The sequence below is a fragment of the Poecilia formosa genome, unplaced genomic scaffold (genome assembly GCF_000485575.1).
Source record: "Poecilia formosa unplaced genomic scaffold, Poecilia_formosa-5.1.2 Scaffold49, whole genome shotgun sequence".
Taxonomy (NCBI): domain Eukaryota; kingdom Metazoa; phylum Chordata; class Actinopteri; order Cyprinodontiformes; family Poeciliidae; genus Poecilia; species Poecilia formosa.
Window position 1 is genome coordinate 1,314,734 of NW_006799988.1, and position 25,658 is coordinate 1,340,391.

Consider the following 25,658-nt stretch of genomic DNA (forward strand, 5'->3'; position numbering starts at 1 on the left):
CACGTTCTCACGTGGCGGATGGTTAGTCTTCCTCTACAGGAAGAGCTTCGCTTGTAGCATTCCACATGCTACACTATATAGGTTAAAACATTAAATGTTGGTCTCATCTAATTAGAGCATCTTCACAAACCACTTTTGGCAAAAAAAATAAATAAAAATCCCCTCGTCCTTCCTCTTGACATTATGCTTCTCATTGTGTTTCTTTGCAAGGCAGTGCCATCTCCAGTGGCCTCTACATCATTAGATTGTAAAGCAAGTGGTCAGTTGGCAGAATGAACAGGATGCTTGTTTTGGGTAACAAAAAGCTGGGGAGGGAAAGTCAGAATCTTGCAAAAATCTATTTTTGTGACATCTTTACATTGAAGCCTCACTAGACCCCTGTCCCCCCACCCCCCTTCTCTTCTTGTCCCTGAGTGACCCAGCTCCACATTTTAGCACTGCACCAATGCCAGCAGCAGCAAATAGACACCGACTGCAGCCCCTCCTGATATGTACCTCTCTGTCCTACTTCCATTATTTTTAGCTGGGATCCAAGACTTCATCCTTCACTTAATATGGGAGAAGATTGCCTTACATTTGCGGCCAGCTCTAAATCTATCGCACCTTTTTTTTTTTTTTTTTTTGGCAAGAAAAGAAGAAGCGTCCAAACACAGCGCCTGCACTTCGTCCCAGCAGCTTCAGCTTTGTCTTCCAAATTTTCTGCGCTTGACAAGTTGGGCCCTCATCGCGTCACTCTGGCCCAGTTTTATAGGTATGCAGCTAACATTTAAACACACCTACACACAAAGTTGTCACCCCACCAACCACCTCACCCCTGCTCAGTTACACCCCACCATAGGCGGACGCCGTCACACCTATGTCAAACTTAGCCCAGCCCCTCTTGTACCCTGTGCCCCACTGCCAGTTTCCCATGTGGGGTCTGTCATAAGGTGGATCCAGGAGTTTAGTCCTGCTCTCTTCTGGGTGACGCGGATTGGAAAGGGTTCTGCAAGCAAAGAAAAAAGATTTTTTAACCCCACTCAGTTAATTGTACGATAATTAAAAGAAATCTAAATCGTCTCAGAGAGAAGCCATGAAGTGGACATGGGTGCTTGTGGCAGTCTTGCTGTCATTTGGCGGGCAATCACTGGCCAAGGAGACCTTGGACTACCCCGAATATGACGGCAAGGACCGAGTACACAACCTGAACGCCAAGAACTATAAGTCCGTGATGAGGAAGTACGACGTTATGGTGGTGTACTACCATGACCACCCCGGATCCAGCCGCGTTGCCCAGAAACAGTTTGAGGCTGAGGAGTTGGCCCTCGAGGTGGGTTGAGATGGATATGGAGGAGTAATTGGAAATAGACCCAGAATTAACATAACTCAGAAAAAATAATAAGTACTATTAAAAAGGTTGAGTTTTTAACTTTGCAACTCATTTTGGGTTTAAAGGCTCAAAATCAAGCAACGTTCCTAGTTAAGAAAGGTGTGAATGTATGCATAATTTGCAAAAATTGAAATGCAGTGGGGGAAAAAAACAAGTCCACACATTGCCTTGTTTTGTTTGTTTTGTTTTGTTTCTTTCTTTCTTATTCCCCAAAGACTGTGCATGACGTTGAGTGCTTGTGCATGCCAGTCAAACATTAGGACCCCTGTCAGAAGTGGAGACTCAGCAGTTTTCCCCACATTACGTCACCATCCAGCATAAAGCTTCTGCATCAGCTCTCAAGGTGTTGAAGAACGGCTTATCAAGGGTCATAGAGTCAGTTTGCACATGATCTATAAGGCAGCAATCATCAAATACTCCCAAAATACCATTGCTGGCATTTAGTATTAACAAAGCTTTCAGATTTGACATTTCATTAAAACATTTCCTTGTTTTTCCTTTTACAAGATTTACAATGGAGTTGGCGCTTTTTAAAAAAAATATTTTCTATCATTCATAACCAAAAAAAAAAAAGAAAAAAAGAATGTGGCCGATATTATGACATTTTATCACATGGTGCATGCTTAATGGCATCACCTTCCTAAAATAATGGCCTACGTGATTTTTTTTTTTTTTTCCCAAAGTGATTTTGGCAAAAAAAAAAAAAAAGATTACTTTTGGAAAAAAATTACTTAGGCCATTATTTTAGGAAGATGCTTAGACGTGTTAAAGAACTGCTAAAGGCAAATAGATAAATCTGCTTTTATGGACGTTTCACAACCTACATGTAATTTAAAAAAATGTGATGGCTCTCAAATTCCAAATGGGAAATATAAGGGCATAATTCTTTTATTATGGTGAGGTATTTGTCAACAGTGACGAATGAGCCTCTAGACACTCCAAGTATGCAAATATGACTGGAATGTCTGCATTAAACCCACCTGAAACATGAACTGACAGTGAAATTTATGGAGGAAATATAAACGATGGAGGAAAAAATAAAGTTGAAGGTAAATTATTAAAAGCAAGACATTAAAAACCAAGAAGAACAGGGAGATTGAAGTGAGCATCTGCCTTTAGCATATCACATCATCTCAGCAGGTTCTGGTGTCTCCGCTTGGTGGGGGGTTGGGTTGGTCAGGGCTGCAGGCCAGCACTGGGGGTTTTGGATTCAGTGATGCCACCTCAGCTCCCCGCTGTGACTGACACTTGCAGCACTGTACTTGTCAGCGGATCCCCGAGTGCTGAGCATCGCTTCACCAAAATAGCGCCTGGGCTGGTGTTGCTCCTCGGTTTATATTTGACCGGAGATGCTGGAGTTAGAGGCTTGGGTTTCTCCTCGGAAACAGAAAATGATTTCAACATAATGAGGTGTTATTGTCAGTAAGGGGAAACGGCAAAAGGCAGGACATTTTGCAGGCGACGGCACTGGATTAGTGCAAGATAGATAATTTGTAATATAATGTAATATGATTTAATCGCGACCCATCACCAAATGACAATTCATGTTCTCCAAAATTGTGCCAACAGTGTCATTCAAAATGCTTCACTTTTCCAATTTCTGATCTACGACAGACAGACGAGCTCAAAGCAATGCAAGGAATCATCTGCTCAACAACCTGCAGGGCGACCTGCTTATGCCGACTATTTATGCCGCTAAAGGCAGCTGCTCAAGATCTCATACTCCACTTACATGTGTGTACGTGAGCTAGTGAGCGAGCGATGAAGCAAGTGCGTTCTAGTCTTTAAATGCACTTGGACAACCTTAAACCACTTCCTCAAGGCAAGAGGGTCACAGCCCATTGGTGGAATTGACTGTCAGTCTTGAGGTTCATGTTTCGTACAGATTTAGAAAGTGCCAAAGCAGCTCTTTGAAAAGCAGGCTTTTATGGTAGTGGAGCTCCCCCAGTGCGGTTTTTCCTCAATATGTGGTTGCGTTCTTCATGAAATGTGTTTAGGTAACGGAGTGTTTTGTTTTTGCAGCGTGCAGCCCAAGTCCTGGATGAGTTTGAAGATGAGGATATTGGAGTTGGACTCATTGATGCAAAGCTTGACAAGGTCGTTGCAAAGAAATTAGGTAAATGCGCTGATAGAAAGATGTTTTTTTTTTTGTTGTTGTTTTTTGTCAAAACATGACTTAGGCCATTATTTTAGGAAGGTGCTGATGTACAACACTGCACATCATTTATATCACTTGAACCTTTTTACATTGTTTCTTGTTACAACTACCAAAATAAATGTGACCGGTTGTGGCAGTATAAATTGATCAAACTATCCTCTAAGAAACAGTAAAAAATATTAATAAATACCTTTCTCTGCATTAGATAAGTACTTCTTAAAATTAAAAAATATTTCATATTGATGTAATCGGTATACAGAAAAAAAAAATCTGTGTTGATTTGATTGATAAAATGATATTTCAGCTGCACACCGAAATGTCATCTTGAATTTTCTATTTTTTTTCTCTAGAGTCTAGAGAGCTACATAAAAACACTGATTTTTGCCACTTAGGCTGAGACTTTGACTGGGCCATTCTAACACAGGAACCAAAACCATTAAATTGTTGGTCTTGTTGAATGTTAAGGTGCCGCACAGTTAGGTTTTCTAAGCACATTTAAGCTATGCATTATGCAGTATCCTAATAAAATACATTGAAGTTTCTGTTTGTGATGTGACATAACGTAAAAAACTTTAAGGCATGGGAATATTTTTTACAAGGAACTCATATTTCCCAGATTTATGTTTGCTGTGGCATTAGAACATGTCGCATGAGATCAGCCTCTTAATAACTGTCTTTTTTCTCTCCAGGCCTTGAAGAGTCAGACAGCATCTTCATCTTCACCGACGATGAAGTTGTAGAGTATGACGGTGAACTTGAGGCACACACCCTTGTGGAGTTCATCTATGATGTTCGTGAGGATATAGTCTCCCAGTTAATAGCCTGCCTTACTTAAGCATGAAGAAGGAAGGAAAGCAAATACTTGTAACCTGAAATCAGGAAAAAGTCAAGATGCATTTTGAAAATGCAAGTGGATACAAAAAAGATAGTTTTCACATTTACATGATATTTATATTATTAACGGTGAGAAACTTCCAGCGTAACCAGATCCACTTTGAGCTGACATCTACTCCCATTACAACTTTCCATAGAAAAGAAAAAAACAGAAACGACGCAAAATAGTACACAAAGATTATTAGATTATTAGCACAATTAAGATGATTTCTAGAAATAAAGTTAGGTTTATGACAATGAGAAATCAGCAAGCCTTTATAAAAAGAGCTTTAATCAAATCATGATCACAGTTTGCTGCTACGATTGAAACCAGATATTTTCAGACAATGAATAAAAAAAGCTATGAAATCATCATCTGGGCTTCAAAGAGACAGTAATAACTCTATGTGTAAACTTCTCAATTTGAAGGAAGTTACAGAAAACATTTGAAAAAAAAACCCTATGTTTTCTGCCATTTAGCAAATAGAAATAATTTTGGTAATTCTAACATAAAACAGGAGAAGTTTGGTCTGATTTAACTTGAGACAGTGATGAAAAAAAAAAGTGTTTTATTTGGTTTACATCTGGTTTCAACCATATATATCTGACCTGAAATGCATAAGTCAGCTAAACTTGGAGACAATATATAGCTTTCGGTCATTGTTGCTGTTAGTAGTTATTTGCATTTATCCATGCCATCTTGCCTTTTTCCGATCGGGGCTTGTATTTGCTGGCTACATGGATATTCCAACCAGATATTCTCACTGTGGTTTTCTTTTCTCTTCCCTCCCACTTCGTTTCTCCCTCAGGTTCTTGAGGATCCTGTGGAAATTATTGACAACAGCAGAGAACTGAAAGGCTTTGAAAGCATCGAAGAGGACATCAAACTGGTGGGCTACTTTAAGAGTCACAAGTCAGAACGTAAGAATATTGTGATGGCATGACTATCTGTACCGAGTAACTGTGTAGCTAGATGTGAGATCAGCAGCATAAAGCCTGGAATAATTTCACGGGTCTGATTTTAACCCGCAGTCAGCAGCAGTGATGCAGCAGCTGCGCATTGTTTGATATCTCACATAAAGACTGGAACAAACTGACAAATTACATGTAACATTTCAGATTTCGAAGCGTTCGCAGATGCCGCTGAAGAGTTCCATCCTCACATCAAGTTCTTTGCGACATTTAATCCTAAGGTAAGGTCGTTTTAATTGTGAAAAGATTTCAGTATCGTTAGCTTGCTAAATACTAATACTAATTACATTCCAGAAAGTAAAAAACTGAAAAACACCTGAACACTGTGCAGTCACTAATCAGCCATAAGCTTACCTGCACACCTAAGTGCTTTGAAATTTATTCACGATGAGCCGTCTGATCAATAGACAGGCAGCTTACAAAATAATCACTGACCATGATGTAAACTATGACATGGAAGGGTATAGTCAAAGTCAAGACAGTAAACTTTTTTGGAAACACTATTATGAGAAGATCGCTACAGCACAACTGCAAATAAACCTAAGCAGCAATGTAAGGTCTGAGTAAGTTATTCGTTACTTGTTAAATTACAGAATATACTCTGTTTTTATTTCACCACTTCTGCAAATTTTGCTGCTTTGCATTCAGTTTTGCATCTTATTTAATTCAGACATACATGATGCAATGTTTTGTGTGCATTCTTAATTTAATAAAACCTGCAAAGGTTTGTCGTTCTGTTTTTATGTGCAACCTGAAAACCGTGTGGTATCAGTTGTTAGCACTAGATCCTGCTACTATTTGTTAAAATGACAGGATGCATGTTTTCCTTGCTGAGCACTGTGTTTTTCTGTAATACCCAGTATTTCTTTGCGTCACTGATACAGCCATCATGGTCAGGTCATAAATCCAATTACTGTTGTTTTGCCGCAGGTTGCTAAGGCCCTGGAGCTGAAGCTCAACGAAGTAGACTTCTATGAATCCTTCATTGAGAATCCTGTGGTCATCCCTGGAAAACCTTACTCTGAGAAAGAACTGGTGAAATTCATTGAAAATAATGACAGGTAGCTCCTATTGTTGGCATGCTCCGAGATATTTTTAGTTATAAGTGTAACAGTCTGAATAAGCTAAGTATGTTTTTATCTTAATGGCTCTGTGCTTGTTTAGACCAACACTGAGGAAACTGAAACCCAGCAACGTATATGAGATCTGGGTAAGAAATGTTACACTTTCAGCTTTGCATCAGTTTTATTATGGAGAGGCTTTAAGTAAATGTATTAATATGTATTAGTTTCTGATATTGTTATCTTAATCTCAAGTCTTTTAGAGTACAGATTATTGTTATTTTGCTCACAGGATGATGATGTCGGTGGAGAACATATTGTCGCTTTTGCAGAAGAGGCCGATATTGGTAAAGAAAAATACATTTCAATAGAAAATTCCTCTAATAAACAGATGGATCTGTATGGGCAGAAACATATATATCTATAAATAAACAAGTGTGTCATGAAGAGCAGAAGCAAACGTTTTACTTTAACTGTCATCTTCTGTTCTGCAGATGGCTTTGAGTTCTTGCACAAATTGAAACAAGTTGCAGAGGATAACACCGACAACCCTAACCTCAGCATTCTCTGGATTGACCCTGACGACTTCCCTTTGGTAAGAAATAATATGATACAATACAATAAATGATACTGAACAATCTACGTGAAAACCTGGATTTAAAAGTTGGTAACAGTGGTAGTGCCATAATTATTTGATTGATTCCCTCTTCAGCTTTTGCCACACTGGGAAAAGACCTTCGGAATCGATCTGTCCCACCCACAGATTGGTGTCATTGAAGCTGATGATGTAAGTATTATTCGTAGGAAAATAGTTGTACTTTGGATAGTTTATCTATTCTTAAATGTTGTTAATTAATGTTACTCTTGCAGCACATTTAACTTAAGGCGGGTTCTGTTTTCGATTACAGCTTATCTGTACGGCAATAGTTTGAGCCCGTGTAAGAATGTCACCTATTTAAGTGAAAATGGGTCTATAAACAGGTGCAGCTGTTATTTTATTACTTAATTTCATCCTTTCACAGTTTTGATCTATTCTGACCGCCTATGAAAAGATGAAAAGGAGCCATCTGCCACATTTTGTACTGGACACACATCCCTCTTTGGGGATGTTTCTGACCCACTAGATCCCAGCCTTGTGCAGGTTTGGGGACGCTCAAAGGCCCTTGGCTGAGCTCCAATATGTTGGAGTTCTCCTTAGTGAGTGAGAGGCTTCCTCTTTAGTGACATTGAGTTGTGAGATAGTTGGATATAACTTGTGCCAATGTGCTGAAGTTCACAAAACCAGGTCTTCATTTAGCCTCTGTGCTGGAATGGGTGGCATCTGAAAAATCTCTTGTGTTCCTGGGGGATTTTAATTGTACCATTGGGAATGGTGGGATCCCTTGCATAGGTATGATTGCGAGGAATGGATGTCTGTTCTAGGTATGGGATGTCCAGAACATGTTTGGACATAAAGTGATCAATGAATGCTCTTGGTACCACGCCACCTTCATCCAAATGTAAATGACCAGGCTTGAAATCACACCTTTGGTTTTATGTCTTCAAAAGGTGGTTAAAGGGAGGGGCAGAGCTGACTATTGATAAGCATCAACTTGTTAATTGGATTCCATATCAGGAGAGCTACCATAAAGACCAGGTGAATCTAATTGAGTGTAGGGTGACCTAGGAATATGTGATGAAGGACACAGTTCAGGAGTGATTTAACTCCCATCCATGGGAGAGTTTATATCATGTTGAGAGAAAGGTTGAGACAATGGAATCTGAATGGTCCGTGTTCGGGATACTCAGTAGATGCAGCTTCCAAGATCTGTGGTCTAGAGGTCATTGGTAATGATCGTGATGAAACCTTTGAGTAGGAGCAAGCAGTGGCTGAAGTTCCCAAGCTAAATTGTCACACAATGACAGAGGCAGACAGAGTGGGGATTGAACTGGTAACCTGCCCATTGCAGGACGAACTGCTACCACTGTCGCCACCATCTTCCTAAGAAGAGGGGATGGGCAGAGTGCTCCAGCTGTTGATGGATCAACATAGGGGTTGGAAAAGAGGTTTTGATCAATCTGATTTTAAGAGTGGTAGTTTGGCTTTTCTTCAGACTGTGGCAAGCCATACCAGATTCTTAATCTAGCATAGGTGCTGCTTGGTTAACTTGAGTCTAGTTGTCCAGTCCATATGTGTTTTGCCAATGCAAAAAAGAGCTACAACTGTGACCCCCATGGCATTTTGTGTTGGGTGGGGTGCTGTAAGAGTATGAGTGTCTCAGATTGGCTTCCCAGTCCTTGTATAAAATCTTTTTCTGCATTCTCACTACAAAACTGAGCTTGTTCTGAGAATGAACTGGACATTGTCTTTGTCATGAGTCTGTTTGAGGCGTTCATGATCATGATCTCAGAGTCTCATCTTTGCTTTGCTTGCTTTAAAATACTTTTCCGCTAAGCTCTTATCAGTGATATCCCCTACCTTTAGTTGACAGATGTTAATGATTTGTTGCATCACCACATTGCATCAATCTGTGTCATCAGCTGATTTGGCAAATCAGATGATTGTGAGTCTGTCAAGGTAATTTTCAAACAACTACTAGTTGCTCAGTTGATGCAAACTGATTAGCTGTGACTTGACATGTCACAGCTGATCTGGTAAATTGGCACAACTGACTAACAAGGGGAGGTCTAGTTCTTTCTCCCTGTTCAAAAATAACTGAGTTGATTTTCAATTTGAACCTGAATTGAATTAAATGGAATTGAAAACATTGCTTTACTGCTGTTGTTGCTGTGCAGGCTGACAGCGTGTGGATGGACATTGATAATGGGGAGGATTTACCTTCTGTGGATGAGCTGGAAGATTGGCTTGAAGATGTATTGTCAGGAGATATTGATCCTGAGGAAGACGATGACGATGACGATGATGACGACGACGACGACGACGATGACGACGATGACGATGATGACGACGATGATGAAGACGACGATGATGATGACGATGATGATGATGATGACGATGACGATGATGACGACGACGACGATGACGATGACGACGACGATGATGATGATGACGATGATGACGACGATGATGACGACGATGATGACGACGATGATGATGATGATGACGACGATGACAACGACGATGATGACGATGATGATGACGACGACGATGATGACGACGATGACGATGATGACGACGATGATGACGACGACGATGACGACGACGACGATGATGACGACGACGACGATGACGACGACGATTAGNGATGACGACGACGATTAGATTGCTGAGTCGTAATTTAAACTCTAAGTCTGACCAATGCCATTTAAAGAGTCAACATTACCATCACGTCGATGACTTTGCTGAATCAACCACTTTTTGACAATTTCTGATCACGAAGTCGTCCGTTCATGTAAATCCTTCATCTTTTCATCATCCTCTCTCAGCAGCTCACCAGAATCAGTATATTCCATTAGTTTTTTTGTCGTTCTCCCTGACAAAGTTACTGATCTATGATGTAAAAAAATCTTCTATTTATTTCCACATGTAATACTGTCTTGTACAATAAAAGAAGATATTCTTTAAAAATCCTGTCACCTACTGCTTTGGATTTTGAACATATTAAAGTTTTTATATTCATAGAATTGAAAGGATTTTGTTGTTTTTATGCAAAATATATAAGCCCAAATGTCTTGTCTTTTGCTGTTTGCATGTTTTATATGCACTCAGATATTTTCTTGTTTTCCCCGGTACTGAACTGAATAATATCCGATTCAAGGGTGCTAACAGTCTGTCACGTTGGGTCTCAAACACCACCAGTCTACTGTGTTCAGTCAGTATGATGTTGTACAATGAAAGTACTGTACATCATATGGATGTTTTCTATGATGATGAATTATGACAACAACCAGATTCTATTTTTGTAACGAGAGAATTTTAATTTACTGTGAAGTCTTAAATAAACAACAACTTGGAAAGAAATTTACTTATTGTATAATTCTTAAAGAGGTGAGCGTGGGTGTTTGTGTGAAATAAGTGTGCTGAACAATTCTTCTGGATTTTGGGTTTTTCTGTATGTAATATAACAATGTCAGGGGCAAACGATAAGGAAAGGAGGGCAAGCAGATCAAACCAAAAATCAAAACTTAAAGTCTAACTTGCTCCTACCTCTACTACTTTCATCTTTATGAATCTTATCGTGATATGACATCTGTCTACAACAGGTGAGGGGTGTATTACTGCTAATAGCTTTAACTTGCTGCAAAAAACATCTGACTTAACCCTTTAAGGGTATGACCTGAAATGCCCAGTATTACTGGAGTGTATATTTACAAGAAATTGCTGATTTAGCAATCTAAAGCATAACAGTAAAGTTATTTTCCTTCTGAAATACCAAGTTGAGCAAAATTGTGCTTTATTGTCTTCCAGAATTGTGTTGTTTTGTTGAATTACATTTCAAAATGTTCAAAAAAGAAAGAAGGAAAAAATATAGTGAACTATAACAAAATATAGTGAACTATAACGCAGTAAATATATTAATGCTAAGGCAGTGTCATGCTATGATTTATATTTATAGACGTCAATTTCAGCCATATCAAAGCTAAATTAAAAACAATGATAAATAAAACAAATGATAACAAACTTTGAATATAAATTTAAATGTACCACCAATTCAATATTAATTCATTATCTATAGTAGATTTTTTTAAAGGTTCTTTTAGAAATTTACATGATCAGCCAACAGTGTAATTTCAAAAAGCATTTATTTATTTGAATAATATATATGTGTGTGTGTGTGTGTGTGTGTGTGTGTGTGTGTGTGTGTGTGTGTGTGTGTTGCAGACTTTCAGCCGGGGGCTCTAGATATCTTTGCTCCGTCCCTGTCAGTTGCTCTCTGGTTTTGATGCGCATGCGCTCAACCCAAAACACGCCTCTTCCCTTTGGAGAAGGCCATGTGGTCAGACTGTGGTTGGTAAATACATGCTAAATGGTGACTTCCGCCTAGGACGGGCTTTTCGGGGATAAACTCTTGACTTCTGTGAAGCCACTGGGGCCAAAATGTCTGCGGACGTCGTGAACATCCAGGCGCAGGTGGAGACGGTGCTGGGGGCTCTGGTCAAGGCGGCGTCGGTGGAGTTGATCAAATTGTTTGAGAGCAGATACCGAGCAGAGCCTGTGGCCGCGGGCCGCGCAGAGGAAGAGCAGCGACACGGAAGCTTGGAGTCGCTCTGCGCCGTGTGGAACGGGGACAGCAAGCGAAGCATCGGCGTGCAAGTGGAGGAGGATATCAAAACAACGGTGGAGCTCGGTGGGTTTGCGTGTTTTGGCTTCCATGCACAATGATGAGATAGGATTAATGCTTTGCTTTGCTGCATGATGAAACCCGAAGAATACTTTTCTTTTCTTTTCTTTTTTGCTTAAATGCTTAAAGCAATCGGTGCATTTTTGCTTATCTTGTATGCATCAGTTATTCCTGCAGAACCGGATTAGTTCTCCGAGTAATCTCTGTCGCTAAAGAACACATTTCCTTCGGTGTCATGACCCCTCCCCCTATTCTACTCTCCAGACTCTTCCCTTCTGCTTGGTGCGAGTTGCTTGTGGGAGACCAACAATGTGGAAGTGCAGGGCGGTCTGGTTCCGTCCGAAGTCCTTCTGGCTGAAGACACTGACCCTCATTGGGCACCTCAGGAGGATCAGGTCTGTGGGGGCTTACAGGCTGTAAATCACTTACGTATAAGTGGAGCTGGACGATGTGAGATTTCATATCGGTCGACATCGATAATTATTACGGTTTTTTGTGTGTGTTTGTTTTAAATATCTGAAATACTTCCAAACTAGTAGTGACATGACCTCTCCTGTTTTATCCACAGTTTTCACTCCTTGCTACTTGCTGTTTTATTTTTAAGAAGCTATGAGGCAACGTGGCATGTTAACAAGTAACTAGGTAACCAGTACTTGCACTTGTTTGCAAGTGAGCTAGTACAGGGGTCCCCAAACTTTTCCTTATCATGGCTCCCCAAAGAGCATTGACCTCTGGCGGTGGAGCCCTTTTGCACATTTACAGACAGTGCTACAAAATATGTAAAGAAACATCAATTCTTAGAATGTTTTTTTTACCCACCATTCAATGGGTAATAATTATTAAAACGTTAGCATAAATGCTGCCTCATATATCTGATATTAGATGGCCATGAGTCCTGTAGCGGCAAATTTTGTTATCTGACAATTTGTTGTGACTTTATTACCAGATATTGTTTTTTTTTTATCACAATAATCTCTTTTGATTATAAGCAAATATGTAATATTTCATATTAGTCACATCAAATTTTATTTTATTCCTGCAGTTCTGTTTTTTGCTGGACAGTTGCTTTGGTCTTTTTCTTGTTAAAACCATTAACATTTCCTGCTTTAGATGCAAAGCAGCTCCTTAAGCCAATCAGAAAATGAGCATCACAAATAACAATGAAATAAATTATTTCATTAACATTTTGCCTTTAAACAGGAAATCACACTAGGTCTAATAAGTTCTATATTTTTCTGTTCTTATTTTACCAGATTAAAGCAGATTCTGTGGATACGTTGGAGCTGAGCGGCCTTGAGCTTGACTCTCTCACCGATGATGATGCTCATCTAAGGGATGTTTTGCCTGGTAAGCTCTCACATGAACGGATGCACATTGCTGTAGCCTGAAAAACAAAAATAACAGGATCTTGATGGAGTAAAAAAAAAACAAAACAAAAAAAACGCTCCTCACAATGTTGGTGAGCTACAGTTACAGTGAGCTACCGGTAAAAGAATGGGATGCAATATGTTCTTATAAATTGGTAATTGTACTGTCGCTTTACTTTATTTCTCATGGTAGAAATACGTACAAGTCTAAAGCTGTACTCAACTTTACTTGTCGACGACACTGGAAACTTCACATTTGAAATTTGCTTTTCAATCAGATTGCTTCTGATAAATTGGTGAAAGTTACTCCTCTTTATCATTTTCACAAAATTATTTTATCAGTTTGTCTGAGAAGCTAGCACAATGTAGTCCTTATCTGTGACGTGAAACGTGACTGATAATCTGAAAAGTGTGGCGGTCATTTGCATTCAGCTTCTTCTATTTGGCGATATCACTTCCAGGTGAGACCAGAGCCGAGTTGTATTTATTCAGTCAACCGTAAGACAAAGGCAGGTTATTAGTTGTGTATTGAAAGACACAAACTCATTTGGAGCAGAGGTACAGTTTTTTTTATATTCCTCATTCTGCACCCTCACTGAGAGAGTACATCTATTATGTTACTTAATCTCAGCATAAATTCAGCTGTTCTACGGATCAACCTGGTTTATTTATTTATTTTTTTTACTTAAAAGCATTAGGTTTTTTTTCCTTTTTTATTTTTGGGTAAGTATTTATTGTTCTATCTCATAACCATGAATGGATTAAGTAGGCACAGAAGAGGATGATAATAATAGTTTCGTTTTTTTTATTGTTGTTTTTTTTTTTAAAATCAGTTACATTTTTTGATTGGAAGTGATAAAAAATGTTATGATAGGGCGAAGGGAACAACTCTGAACATACAGCCAGAGCTCCAAATGAAGTAGTTAGATCAAATCGTATTCATGTACTAAAATGTCCCAGTCAAAGATTAAACCTAAATCTTTTTTGAGACCTCCTCTCCATTAAAGAAAACAGAAAAAAGTGTTGAATTTGTGAAAATATCTAATCTAGTTACAGTTGATTACACTTGATTTTCTTTAAGGCTGTTAGGATAGAGAGTGAAATATACCACATAATTTCACTATTATTTCTTTTTTTCATTTATTTTTAGTGAAACATTTTGAAGCCAAGCTTTATATTCCATTTAATTTCACAATGTTTTTTGTGGTTCATGAAGGGAGAAAATATGGTCAAAGGGTGCTTTTGAACTTGTGTATGTTGGCACTAAACATAGCAATGATAGAAACTGTGCTGCATTTCAGTCTCTACAGACAGAGGTTCTGGAACGTCGCAATGTGGATCTACCCAAATATCACCGGCTAAGCAGAAGCCTCTTCTGATTCAACCAGATACGAGACATGCCACTTCTGGGGAGTCAGTGAAGTTTGTTTGTCCCTTAATCCTTGCGCCAGACTCTTTGGCTCCTAAAGCTGAGAGTTCAGAGGAGCCCGTTCAAGCTGAGCCCCAGCAAGCCTGTGTCAGCACGGCCAAGGGGACCGCCTACAGCCCGTCGCCGTCCGACGGGGCCGTGACCCCGGCACAGGTCGGAGTGTGGGAGCGGATCCACTCGCCGAAAGACTCCAAGAACCATCTGCAGATGAAGTTGAAGCTCACCTCTCCAGATCAAAAGTTGCTTCTCCCCTGCGCGGTACAGCTGGTCAACATGCTCACAATACCAGAGGTGAAGACTGAGGGTGACGATGCCGCGAAAACTCTCAGCGCCAACAACAAATCTGGCAGGACTATCCCCAAAGACCTGCGTCGGCACCAAGGTCCCCACACGGGCCATCGCCTCTGCTGCTTCACGAGGTGCGACAACGACGTCTGGCGTCTCCAGAACATCGTCACGCACTCCCGTGACGGATACGTCTGCAGCAACTGCGGGAAGGCTTTCAAGCGCCGGAAGATCCTCCGGCGGCACGAGCGTTTCCATACTGGGGAGAAGCCGTACGCGTGCTCAAAGTGCTCCAAGACGTTCGCGCTGAGGAAGAGCCTCCGTCGCCACCTGAGGTTCCACACGGGCGAGAGGCCGCACGCCTGCCCGCAGTGCGGCAAAAGCTTCCGGCTGCGGGACAACCTGAAGGCGCACCTGCGGTTTCACAGCGGAGAGAAGCCTTTCAGCTGCACCACCTGCGGGAAGACGTTCCGGATCATGAGGAATATGGAGAAACACAAACTGAGCCAGTGCGACTTCTTCGTGCCCTCGTTCAGGAAGATCGCCGGCTTGTCGCTGTGAAGGCGACTGCGGTTACGCACCACTGTCTACCTCAGACTGCTAACACTGGACTGCTCATGGAGACGGCCGTCCTCTAAAGCAGAAGAAAGGACACTTTACGCCATTGGTCTCAAACTGCATCCCTCGAGGGCTGGAGTCCTGCAACTGTTAGATGCGTCTCTTGTCCTACACACTTGACTTCAATGGTGAAACGGCGTCACTAACATTCAGTCCAGCTGAGCTCCGCTAATGAGCTAACTTTGGAGCCAGGTGTGCTGAATGCAAAGAGACACCTAAAAGTTGCAGAACACGGCCCTTGAACACTGGAGTGTGAGACCTCTGCTTTAAGCTGTAACTAATCCATATCAGCTCCTGATATTTTGTTTCTACTGTAGCGACACCATTACTGGTGTCCAGGGGTCATTTTTGTCTGAACACAGCTGAATGTGGTTTTCTACTTTTTACTTGTTTTTCCTCTTGGATTTGTCCGGTCATTGAGTTTCAGCTCTGGAGCGAGGAAGAGTTCAGATCAGCTCTTAACGCCCAGCGAATGCGATTGGATAGGTGAATGCTCCGTCCTTTGTTTAAAATCCACGGATGTGACGTGAACATACTTTGGCTTTTTGAAACCGACTTATTCCAAAAAGCTTTGTGTAACCTTTGACCCTTTCACGGAGCGTCTCAAACATCTTGAGAGTGTGTCTGTGTGTTTTCTGAGAGGACTCTGAGCTGGACAGTGCGGTCGTGATTGAGTCGAAGTAGTTGACTCTGGTAATGATTAGCTCTCTTGGCAGTTTGTTGCGACGGGATTGATCAGCCTCCCAACGGTTTTAAGAGAAAATGCACCGGGACGACCGTCACGAGACCTTTGAGTTGCATCCTTTGTCGCCCATTGCCAACACAGAGCAGCTCACAGGGTTTTGTGAAGAATCTGTGGAGTGTTTCTACCCTTTAAGACATAAGATATCTGACTCTAATTTCACTAATTTCTCTCTGTCCCCACTAAGTTCCACTCCAGGCCTTCTTTGGTTTCACAATGCCACTTTTATTGGTGCTTTCTCAGTCAGACCAGGCAGCTAAAGAGGTTCTGTTTGTGGGAAAGGTTCTGACTTGTTATGAATCTGATGGCTTGCCTTTGTGTTTTCTGAATGTAGATTTCTTAAAGTTTGCTGACATTCTCATTTTTTGCCAAATGGCCATTCCTTTCTTATAACTTACAACATTTGCTTTCAGTTTTGTGTCGCAACACTTCAAGGCCTACTTTCATTTGATTTCCTTCAAAGAAAAAATCTTTGCATTTGTTTGTTGGTCCAAATTTTACATCCAACTGAAAACGGTCACTGTCTTTGGTCACATGATTAAAGACCTTCTTTGATGAAATTTCAGATTATTATTATTATTATTTTTTTTTTTTTTTAACTTTTTTAAGCTTATGGTTCCTCACAATCGGATAGGTGCAGCAGGTTGCTATGCACTGTGCAGACTCACTTGCAGTTTTTAGACGGGTTGTTTTATTTCCTTTTTTGCTTTCTACAAACTGAACTGATCCATTTCAAGTTTTTTTTTTTTTTGCCATATGTGTGGTTTTTGTTCTCTACAACAAACCAGGCTAATTACCATCCTATGAAAGGGAATATCATTGCTTTCCTTACTTTATTTCTTTTTATTAGCATTAACTTCCTCAGCTCTAGTGTTATTCCAGCTGCTGATCACTTCGCCCTTGTATAGTTTGTGTTTTTCTTTTTTGTTTTTTTGTGTGTCCTCGACCTTTTTCGGGTATGAAATGGAGCCATCTGCCACATGACTGTTTATATGGACCATGGTGGTAACTGTGATCATTTTTGTTGACTTTTTCTTTTTTTTTTTTTTGCTTGTTTGTTTTTTATTAACCGGTCATAGTCTTTCAGATTTTATGAGTCAAGTGGCGGAAACAGATCAGAACCAAAGTAAATAGAAATAATGTCAAATGCAAAGCTTTAAGAAAATAGCATAGTTCTATTGTGTGTGACAGTTTATTGTTTGTATGAACACGTATCTCAACGATCACAAAGAAAAACCTATTGCTAGATAAAGTCTTAAGTCCATAGTTTATTTATGGGAAAGGGAGAAAACGGTGACATGTGGATATGAAAGTGAAGTTAGTCTGTGAACAAAGTTAGTAAATGAAAAGATTTTTTAAAAACGCCTTATTTCCCACTTTAGATGTTTTGCGTAAACCAGGAAATACTGAGGCAGGAAGTGGAAGCGCCTGTGGAAATCAGTGTTTTGTCTGTTGTTGCACGAGGAACTCTGCCTGGAGAACACCAGCAAGGGTTTCTGGGTAACGGGACCAAGCAGTTTCTGAGATGCTAAACTTTATGTGTGTACTTGTGTATTTTTTATTTACTTTTTACTGCTTTTTTTTTTAACCTTACATTTATGTTTTTTTTTTTTTCTTAAAGATTACTGAATGTATATAGACGTAACCCCAAAAAACTTTTTGCCAGGCTGGTTAGTTTCTAAAGCCAGAGATGAAGGACTGAACCATCACCACTGCTTCATTACGGTCATTCAGACGTTGGTTGTCTTTTAAAGTTGCTCAAGGATTCAGTCAAACCTGCAGGTTTAAGAAGTTAAAATATGGGATTTGCAATATGAACTACTCCGGTGAATGCTCAGGAATTTTCTTCAGCTGACGCATCATTTATCTCTCTGTGTACGGAGAACAAGATGTTCTTCAAAACATTTCATTTATGGATTTAGTCAGGTCAGAAAAAATTAGCAATCTAGAGAACATTCTAGGTTGTGTTGCCGTGAGATTATAACTTCATGTCTGAATGGCCTTGATGAGTTGTCAAGCTTTCTTTATAATAGGTTTTTATTGTTAAACACATTTAAATCTAAACGAACGATGAATCTAATCTTATATGTGCTTTGCAAAGACTTTTTCAAAAGTTTTTACGGTTCTCAAGATGTATACTTTATATTGACAAAAGTCTGTTTTTCATCTGCTTTTTAACTGCTGTTGGTAAATAAATTGTTTTTGTAAAACAGAAGAATTTTGTGAAAGATTTATTTAACTTTAAATGCATCAAAGCATGAAATTGTGCTAAACTGCAGTGTAATTTGTGATGTTTCAACCAATTTAGAAGTCAGAAACTCTAAAGACATGAACAGCAAGTTTATATTTAAAAAATATAGGTTAGAAAGTTAATTTACTTTTAAAAGTACTTAAAAGAATCACATGTTTTTGGTTAATAAAGGTGAGATGGAAATAGCAACCACAAACTTGGATCAAAGGTGAGTTTAACACTGGCAACACTTTTCGGTATTTTATTTGTATAAGAAATTTTTAATGTGAAATCCTAATAGATGAAAGTTTGTGCTTTGAAAATGAGTAAATATGGACATACATTTATTTACCTGGCATTACACTTGGTATATTAGTTCAGTTCCAATATTTCCTCATTATTTACATAAAGGGATAAAAAGTGTTTTAATTATTAAAGTGTGTATTAATTATAATACATTATGGAAATTATTACATAACCTTTGTTAAAAATGCACATCTGTCTTTTGATTAATTTGTTCATAACTAGTAAATTTTTTTATAGTGTTAAATTATTGTAGTATTTATTATTTGTGTTGCATTATAGTTACTGTAAAATAATTGTAGATTAGAACTAGAATTAGTTGTACATTTTAAGCGCATTCTTAAAATGCATAATAAGGTTGGTCTGCCTTATTATGACTAGGAGATCTCGTTCAAAATTAATCCTAAAATTAGCTAATTCTATGTAAAAATGATGACAATTTTCTTCAATATAAACTTTAGCAACTAATTTCTTTGGAAAACTGCGTCTATAAAATCTGCCACTCACAATATGGCGGACGCGATGACGTATAGTCCTTAGCCACGCTTTTATCTGCGCACTTTCTGACCTGTAGACAACGTGCTTGTAGGATTTCTCATTGACTAAACTCAACGTAAATGACAACTTTTAAGAAAAGACGTACTAAAATATCATGTTAATATCATTGGACTACTTTTTTGTGTTCAGAAAAGCTATTCTTCATTTCAAGTGTGGACTGAACTAGGGCCGTCACATAGGCCCCGCCCCACCAGGAAGTAGAGTTGTGAGTTTCCACTCCGCTTTCACTTTCACCCTAAACTTCAACAAAGAAACACCGATGTGGCCACCCTTTGCTGCCTGGGTAAGAAATGAGGCATTTTTAACGCCCGAGTTCACAACTTATTCTAAACAACCAAAATACAGTGGTAACTAAATCAACAGCACAGGAGGGTGGTAATATCTCTGTAGTTAACTCTCTACTCATGCTCAGCAGCAGAGGAGTCAAGGATGGAAGATACGGACCAAACCCGGTGGGAGGAACTGCTAAGGTGCACGGTGTGTCATGACACCTTCAAGGATCCCCGCCAGCTGCCCTGTGGACACAGCATGTGTATGGACTGTCTGACCAAGCTGCTGGACCACTCCACGGACTCACCTTTCCGCTGCCCGGACTGCAGGGCGGACTTTGGACAGGTCGTAGAGCTACAGAAGAGCTATGCCTTGGCCAGCATCGCAGAGGACTTCAGGCTGATCAAGAAGAGGAGGGTATGTGTTGGATAATTCAGGTGCACGGACCAGACGTTTTTTGTTTTGTTTTTGTTTTTGCCTAATATGAATTTACAGCTTTCTTTGAAGTCGGACATGCATACGACATATGCCTCTAACTCTAACCTTTGATTTTTATTCAACTCTAGAACAGTTCAACACAGTGCTTGCATGGTGCATTTACAGAACAAAACAACAATAGAAAACATAAAAATAATGTAGATTTTTCAGTACTGTTTACCAATCAGAGCTAATCTACGGAAAATGTATCTAGGAGGACCGAAACGATTAATCACATTAATCGTAATGAATCAATTATTGGAATAATCGTCAACTAATTTAGCAAGGAATAATGTTAACTAGAGTATCAAGACTTAAAAAAATCCAGTTGTTGAAAGAGCAACTTATATTATTATTTTATTTATTTATGCATAATGGATAAAGTAGCTTGTCAGAAAGTAATAAATGTCCCCATCGGGATTAATAAAGTCCATTGTATTCTATTCAGAGCAGTAATTAAGCCAAAACTGTACAAAAAATAAATTTAAGATAAAAAAAAAACTTTTTTTTGTCTATAAATCTGTTCTATACTGAAGTCCTGAATTCTTTTAGCTTCAACTGAGTCAAATTCTGTAAAATAAAGGTATTAAATACCTTTTGCTATCCAATCATTAATTGGTTAATCAAAAATGAATCAACAGATCAGTCCTACACTGTGTTGATGTTTAGTAAAGCAGAAAGAGCCAAGCTTTTCACATGCTGATGTTAGAAGTACTTTTTTAGCTGCAGACGCATCCCTTACTACATATGATCAATGCTACTTTATTGCATTTTAAGCAATAAAATTTGTATTTTCTTACTTTAAAAAACCCCCAAAACAATTAAACTGTGTTTTTGTTAACATTTTTTAAGGATTCTAACCTTGTGTAAAATAAGAGTTAATAGATTAAACGAAAAATGTTCAATGTTCCAATTTTTCATTCGATTAATCATCAGAATAATCGACAGAAAAATCAATTTCTAAAATAGTCTGAGTGTATCTGTTCTGATCACTTCCTCGCAGGAGACGCTGGCCGAATGCGTCTACTGCGACTGCTGCCCCGAAACAAAAACCGCTGCCTTCAAGTCCTGCCTGAAGTGCGAGGTGTCGCTGTGCAGGGAGCACATGAAGGACCACCTGGAGCTGCAGGCGTTCACCGGTCACCCCCTGGTAGATCCGCTCAGCGACCTGCTGGAGAGGAAGTGCCCGCAGCACCGGGACCAGGTGCTGCGGTACTACTGCTGCTCGTCCAGGCGCTACGTCTGTAACATGTGCGCCCTGGAGAGCAAGCAGCTCGGCTCGGCCTCGGACGCCTCCGCCGTCCTGCGACGACAGCTAACTGTGAGTTCAGCATCGTTCCCATAGCAGCGTCATCAGCTGAAAGATAATCAGGGTGTCTTTATTCAACAGGACTACATGGACCAGTACTTTAAAACGCTCCAGCAGCAAATGAATGAGTCTATAAATGCTGTAAGGACCCAACATGAGGTAAGTGATGTTTTCTGAAGCTCACTGGGTTTGACTTAGAGTGAAGGTCTACAGCTGGAGCTACAACACAGTGATTTAGGTCAAAGAATAACCACGTGTTAGAACTTTTTGGGAAATGTTGAAAATGGCTGTTCAAAGATGTTCTCCACCCAATCCGACTGCACCTGAGCTAAGAATAGACGCAATTTTCAGTCTTAAAGTGTTGCATCGTTATGTCAAACTTTGTTTTATTTCAATCAATCAATCAAGCAAGCAATTTTACCTTTATAGCTATAAAGCACCCTTCATGTTGGAGGCAGCTTGCTGGAAACATGTAATAAAGGGTATTTCTGAACTGGGTTTGAACCATCCAAGGTAACAGTCTGCAGGTGCAAATACCAGAGTTGTGAAGTAAACTGAAACTTGTGGGATCCTCCCTTTCGCTCCCCTCTTTGGAAAAGGGCTGGTGGATATTAAAAGTGATGTACTTTCATCTTTTCCTCACTTCTCTGGACTATCCAGGGGAGTCTAGTGCAATCTAACGTTGATTCAAAGCCTAAATTTGGAAAACATTGTTTACAGTATATTTTCACACACTTGGTAAAAAGAGACACATTGTTGTTTCACTAGCAGACTAAACCTTTCTTGCTTTAGGTCAGATAGAATCACCAAAATTATTTCTATTTACTGGATGCCAGAAAACATAGCGGCAACATTTCTTAGAATTTTTTTTTTGTACCTTTCTTTGTATATTTTGTTTAAGCATTTAATTTGAGCATAAAATTGACCTTAACACCATTTGTTTGGATTGTTTCAATGGAATGAATATTTATTTTTCCTAACGGCTCAAAGACTTATTGATTTGTGTAACTGAAATAAAGTTTGCCTTACATTTGATATTTTAAACAATGTTATGATTCAAAAATGTCTTTGACAGTCAGATTTCAACTTTCTTTTTTCTTCTTCAAACCAGAAACTGAAAGGAAACCCTCTTGATCGTCTCAACGGCGTCACGGTGGTCCTGCTCTCGCTGTGGTTCATAGTTCTCTACTACGGTGAGAGAGACGATGCCGGGCTCTCAACCGGGCACCATCGTTCTGCATTATAAAACCGCTGACATCCATGTTTTGTTTCTCACCAGCCTACCACTACTCTGTGGAGAACCAGACGCTGGCAGACGCGCTGGAGAGGCAGCAGAGCCGTGTGCATCACATTTATTCCAGCATTGCAGGTGAAACTCCGCCGTCACACACACATCAGACCAAGCGACATCGGGTTTGACGATGAAAAGACAATGCCTATAGCTTGCGTCTGCTAAAAGACTTGAGTCTCCGTGTCCACGTTATACTTAGTGAATAGGGAATGTTAGACTAACAGATGGAAAAACAACTAGTTGTTTTAAAGTTTCAACTTTCTGACTCAAACATTTTAAAAAAATGCCCCACAGAGTGAGGGAGGACACACACTTTCTGATGTTTCAGACATCAGAAAGTTTGAGCTAACCTTGAAAAGTACAAAAAGTTTGAGAGTTTGTAAGCTAGGAAATCAAGTGATTTAGAGAAACTCTGCTAGTGCTGCACCACATCTCAAAAATGTATCGGCAACGGCGCAAAAAGTGGGTATGCACTGTATGTGATGCTTACGGGTGCTGCGTTAGAAGGGGCGCCAAAGCTATGGCGGAAAACTGATTTCTGGTCACCATTTTCTGTTTTTAGCAGATGTTTGTGCTTGTGTAAATGATCTGATCTATAACAAAGCCACACCTATAATTTGTCTACATACATCTCAGAAAGTTCAAAGTCGCGCCACATGTCAATGTAAATAATTTGGAGCCTGCTCTCAGTAAATATTTGCTTCCAACACACTTTCAATAAACACACCTTATTTTTTTAAAGTGGAGCTTATGTTCATTCTGACTCAGTCCCATCTTCTTCCTGTACAGGACACATGGCTGATCATCCTCTGAAGAGGCTTTCAGAAGACGAAGGTATGGTTGTGTCCCTTTAAATCAGGTGGGACTCAGGCGCCCCCTACCGGTCAACAAGGTACTGCATGTAAACAATAGTTTATTTGCCGTGAGGCGAGCTCAAAGTACGATGCTACAGTTAGCTTACCAAAGGATTGTGTTTAAAAATAACAAATAAATTGCTTAGAAGAAAAGCTGAAGAAGAAACGAAAACACCAGGACAATTTATATAATCGGAGGAATTTATGTACATAGGAATGTTTTTCAGTTTCTCAGGGTGAGTTGCAAAGCTTTTGTTTTTAGAAAACTATTATGATACATAAAATGTCATCGGCATGTCTGAGGCTGAGCTGAGTGGGATGTGACGGTGAGCATCGATGCGCCCCCTGCTCGCTAAAAGCATCTTAACACCTAAAGCAAAATTACCGTATATCAGGGCCAAAAAAAGAAGTTTGTTTTTGTCAAAATGCTGTTATTCTTTTATTATCCTGATAAATTACAAGTAGCCCTATAATGAAAATGAAAATTTTACTTTTTAGGGCTATTTTAGGGCTTTTTTTTATTTCCATGTGTAGATTGTTCATGGTTTTGTCGTGGCCAGTCATATTTGCAAAACAGCACCACTCTTCGCAATAGGATAGACAAAGACAATGAGTTAAAAGACTCATATTTTTCATTTCAGCTTAAGGTGTTTTTGTGGGGCCCGTGTCAGGTTAGGTGGTCGATGAGAGTTTGTTAATGAGTTAAATGGTCCTCAGCCTGAAAAAGTTTGAGAAAAATTACTTTAAAAGAATGTACAGATGTGGAGAAAGCGTGTGTGAGTGTGACCCTCCGTCAAAACCTTCTCTGTCAGGGACTGTCACGTTTGACCTGGACACCGCCAGTCGTCTCCTTGGGCTTTCTGCTGACCTCCGGACAGTGGAGAGAGTCAAAGCGGCGCTGCATTATCCCAACAGCGACGGCCGCTTCGACCAAGCCCCGCAGGTGCTCTCCGCCCCGTGCTTCTCCTCCGGCGCCCACGTCTGGGAGGTGGAGGCCGAGGGCTGCTGGGACATCGCCGTCTCCTACCGGAGCGTCCCGCGAAGGAGCAGAGACGGCAGCAGCGCATTCGGACACAACTCGGAATCCTGGAGCCTGTCCCACAGTGGACAGGGCGAGCTGTTCGCCTTCCACGATGGACACAGAACCGCTCTGCCCGGATCGTTGCCTAGCAGCAGGATAGCGGTGGAGGTAAACTTTGAGGAAGGCAGAATCGGCTTTAGTGCCGTGGGCGCCACCGAGACGCTGCTGCACGAGTTCAAGGCGGAGCTGACGCAGCCTGTGTGTTTGGGTTTGGGCCTCCATCACGTCGACCCGCCCAGCAGAGCCTCCATTGTGAAGGTTTCATGAGGAAATGGACACAAACTACATGGAGTCTGGTGGCCTAAATACACCTCAGGAACAAATATTTAAATAAAGAGGTTTTTAATCGTATAAAGTAAACTTTTCTGGGTTTTGATTTTTCACAATATGAATGTTAAGGAAATAAAATTAAAACAAGATATATATTTTTTTTGATAATGGACAAAGAATGTTTTAAGCATTTCAAAGTTGTTTTGGTAAAGTTACAAGATTTTACTTTGAGAATAATCTAATTCACTTTCTAATGAATTCTTTAAATCACTGATTTGATTGACTTCATGCATGCAATGATGATGGAGTATTAGGGCCATACTAAGAAAAACTCAAATAAAATTTCAAGAATAAAGTGATAATTTAACAAGAGTAAAGTTGAAATAATATGCGAATGAAGATGTAGCATTACCGATTTATTCTCGTAATATTTCTTCTCAAAATATGACTTCATTGTATTTTTTTTAATGACCCTAATAGTCATAAAAAAAATAAAGAACACGTGACACAAAAAGTCAAATTACAGTGATTTAAAGAATTCATAAAATTAATTAGATTATTCTGAAAGTAAAATCTTGTGATTTTATCAAAACAACTTTGAAAATCCTGGGCTCTGTAAAAAAAAAAAAAAATTCTTGTCATCTGATAGTGTGTCGTTATCAGATTACCAAATAATTCTTGTGGGATTTCTGATAAATCATTCCTGGGAGCAACATTAAGTGTCGGGGTGTGGGGGGGAGTCACAGGAAGGAAACCAGGATGGGGGGTTGAGAACTAAACACTTTTTCCCCTCCCAAAGGAATTTGTTCAGCTCATCCAGGAATGACCTCTGACCTTCTGACAGGCAGTAAATTGCAGA

General features: G+C 39.8%; 3 protein-coding genes across 4 annotated transcripts; all 3 read left to right on the top strand.

Moving 5' to 3' along the window:
• Positions 1-884: 884 nt before the first annotated feature.
• Positions 885-10,396, top strand: LOC103138393 (calsequestrin-1). Its single transcript, XM_074560039.1, is given in 12 exon segments — positions 885-1,309; positions 3,392-3,485; positions 4,217-4,317; positions 5,210-5,321; positions 5,520-5,593; positions 6,303-6,433; positions 6,537-6,582; positions 6,726-6,780; positions 6,928-7,028; positions 7,146-7,220; positions 9,209-9,673; positions 9,675-10,396. Coding segments are annotated over 12 exon segments (1,512 nt in total). The 5' UTR covers positions 885-1,072; the 3' UTR covers positions 9,696-10,396.
• An 870-nt stretch (positions 10,397-11,266) lies between these two features.
• LOC103138394 (zinc finger and BTB domain-containing protein 14) lies at positions 11,267-18,371 on the top strand. Its single transcript, XM_007552563.2, has 4 exons — positions 11,267-11,721; positions 11,980-12,110; positions 12,969-13,062; positions 14,384-18,371. Exons 1-4 carry the CDS (start codon positions 11,472-11,474, stop codon positions 15,355-15,357), a joined length of 1,449 nt encoding a protein of 482 aa, XP_007552625.1. The 5' UTR covers positions 11,267-11,471; the 3' UTR covers positions 15,358-18,371.
• A 914-nt stretch (positions 18,372-19,285) lies between these two features.
• LOC103138395 (E3 ubiquitin-protein ligase RNF135-like) lies at positions 19,286-24,880 on the top strand. Of its 2 annotated transcripts, none has more exons than XM_007552564.2 (8): positions 19,286-19,530; positions 19,663-19,934; positions 20,998-21,315; positions 21,385-21,462; positions 22,415-22,496; positions 22,583-22,672; positions 23,384-23,428; positions 24,261-24,880. In XM_007552564.2, exons 2-8 carry the CDS (start codon positions 19,677-19,679, stop codon positions 24,794-24,796), a joined length of 1,407 nt encoding a protein of 468 aa, XP_007552626.1. In that variant the 5' UTR covers positions 19,286-19,530; positions 19,663-19,676; the 3' UTR covers positions 24,797-24,880. The 2 variants fall into 2 exon arrangements, with proteins under 2 accessions (XP_007552626.1, XP_016527263.1); XM_016671777.1 differs by having other exon boundaries at positions 19,287-19,530; positions 19,660-19,934.
• Positions 24,881-25,658: the final 778 nt, after the last annotated feature.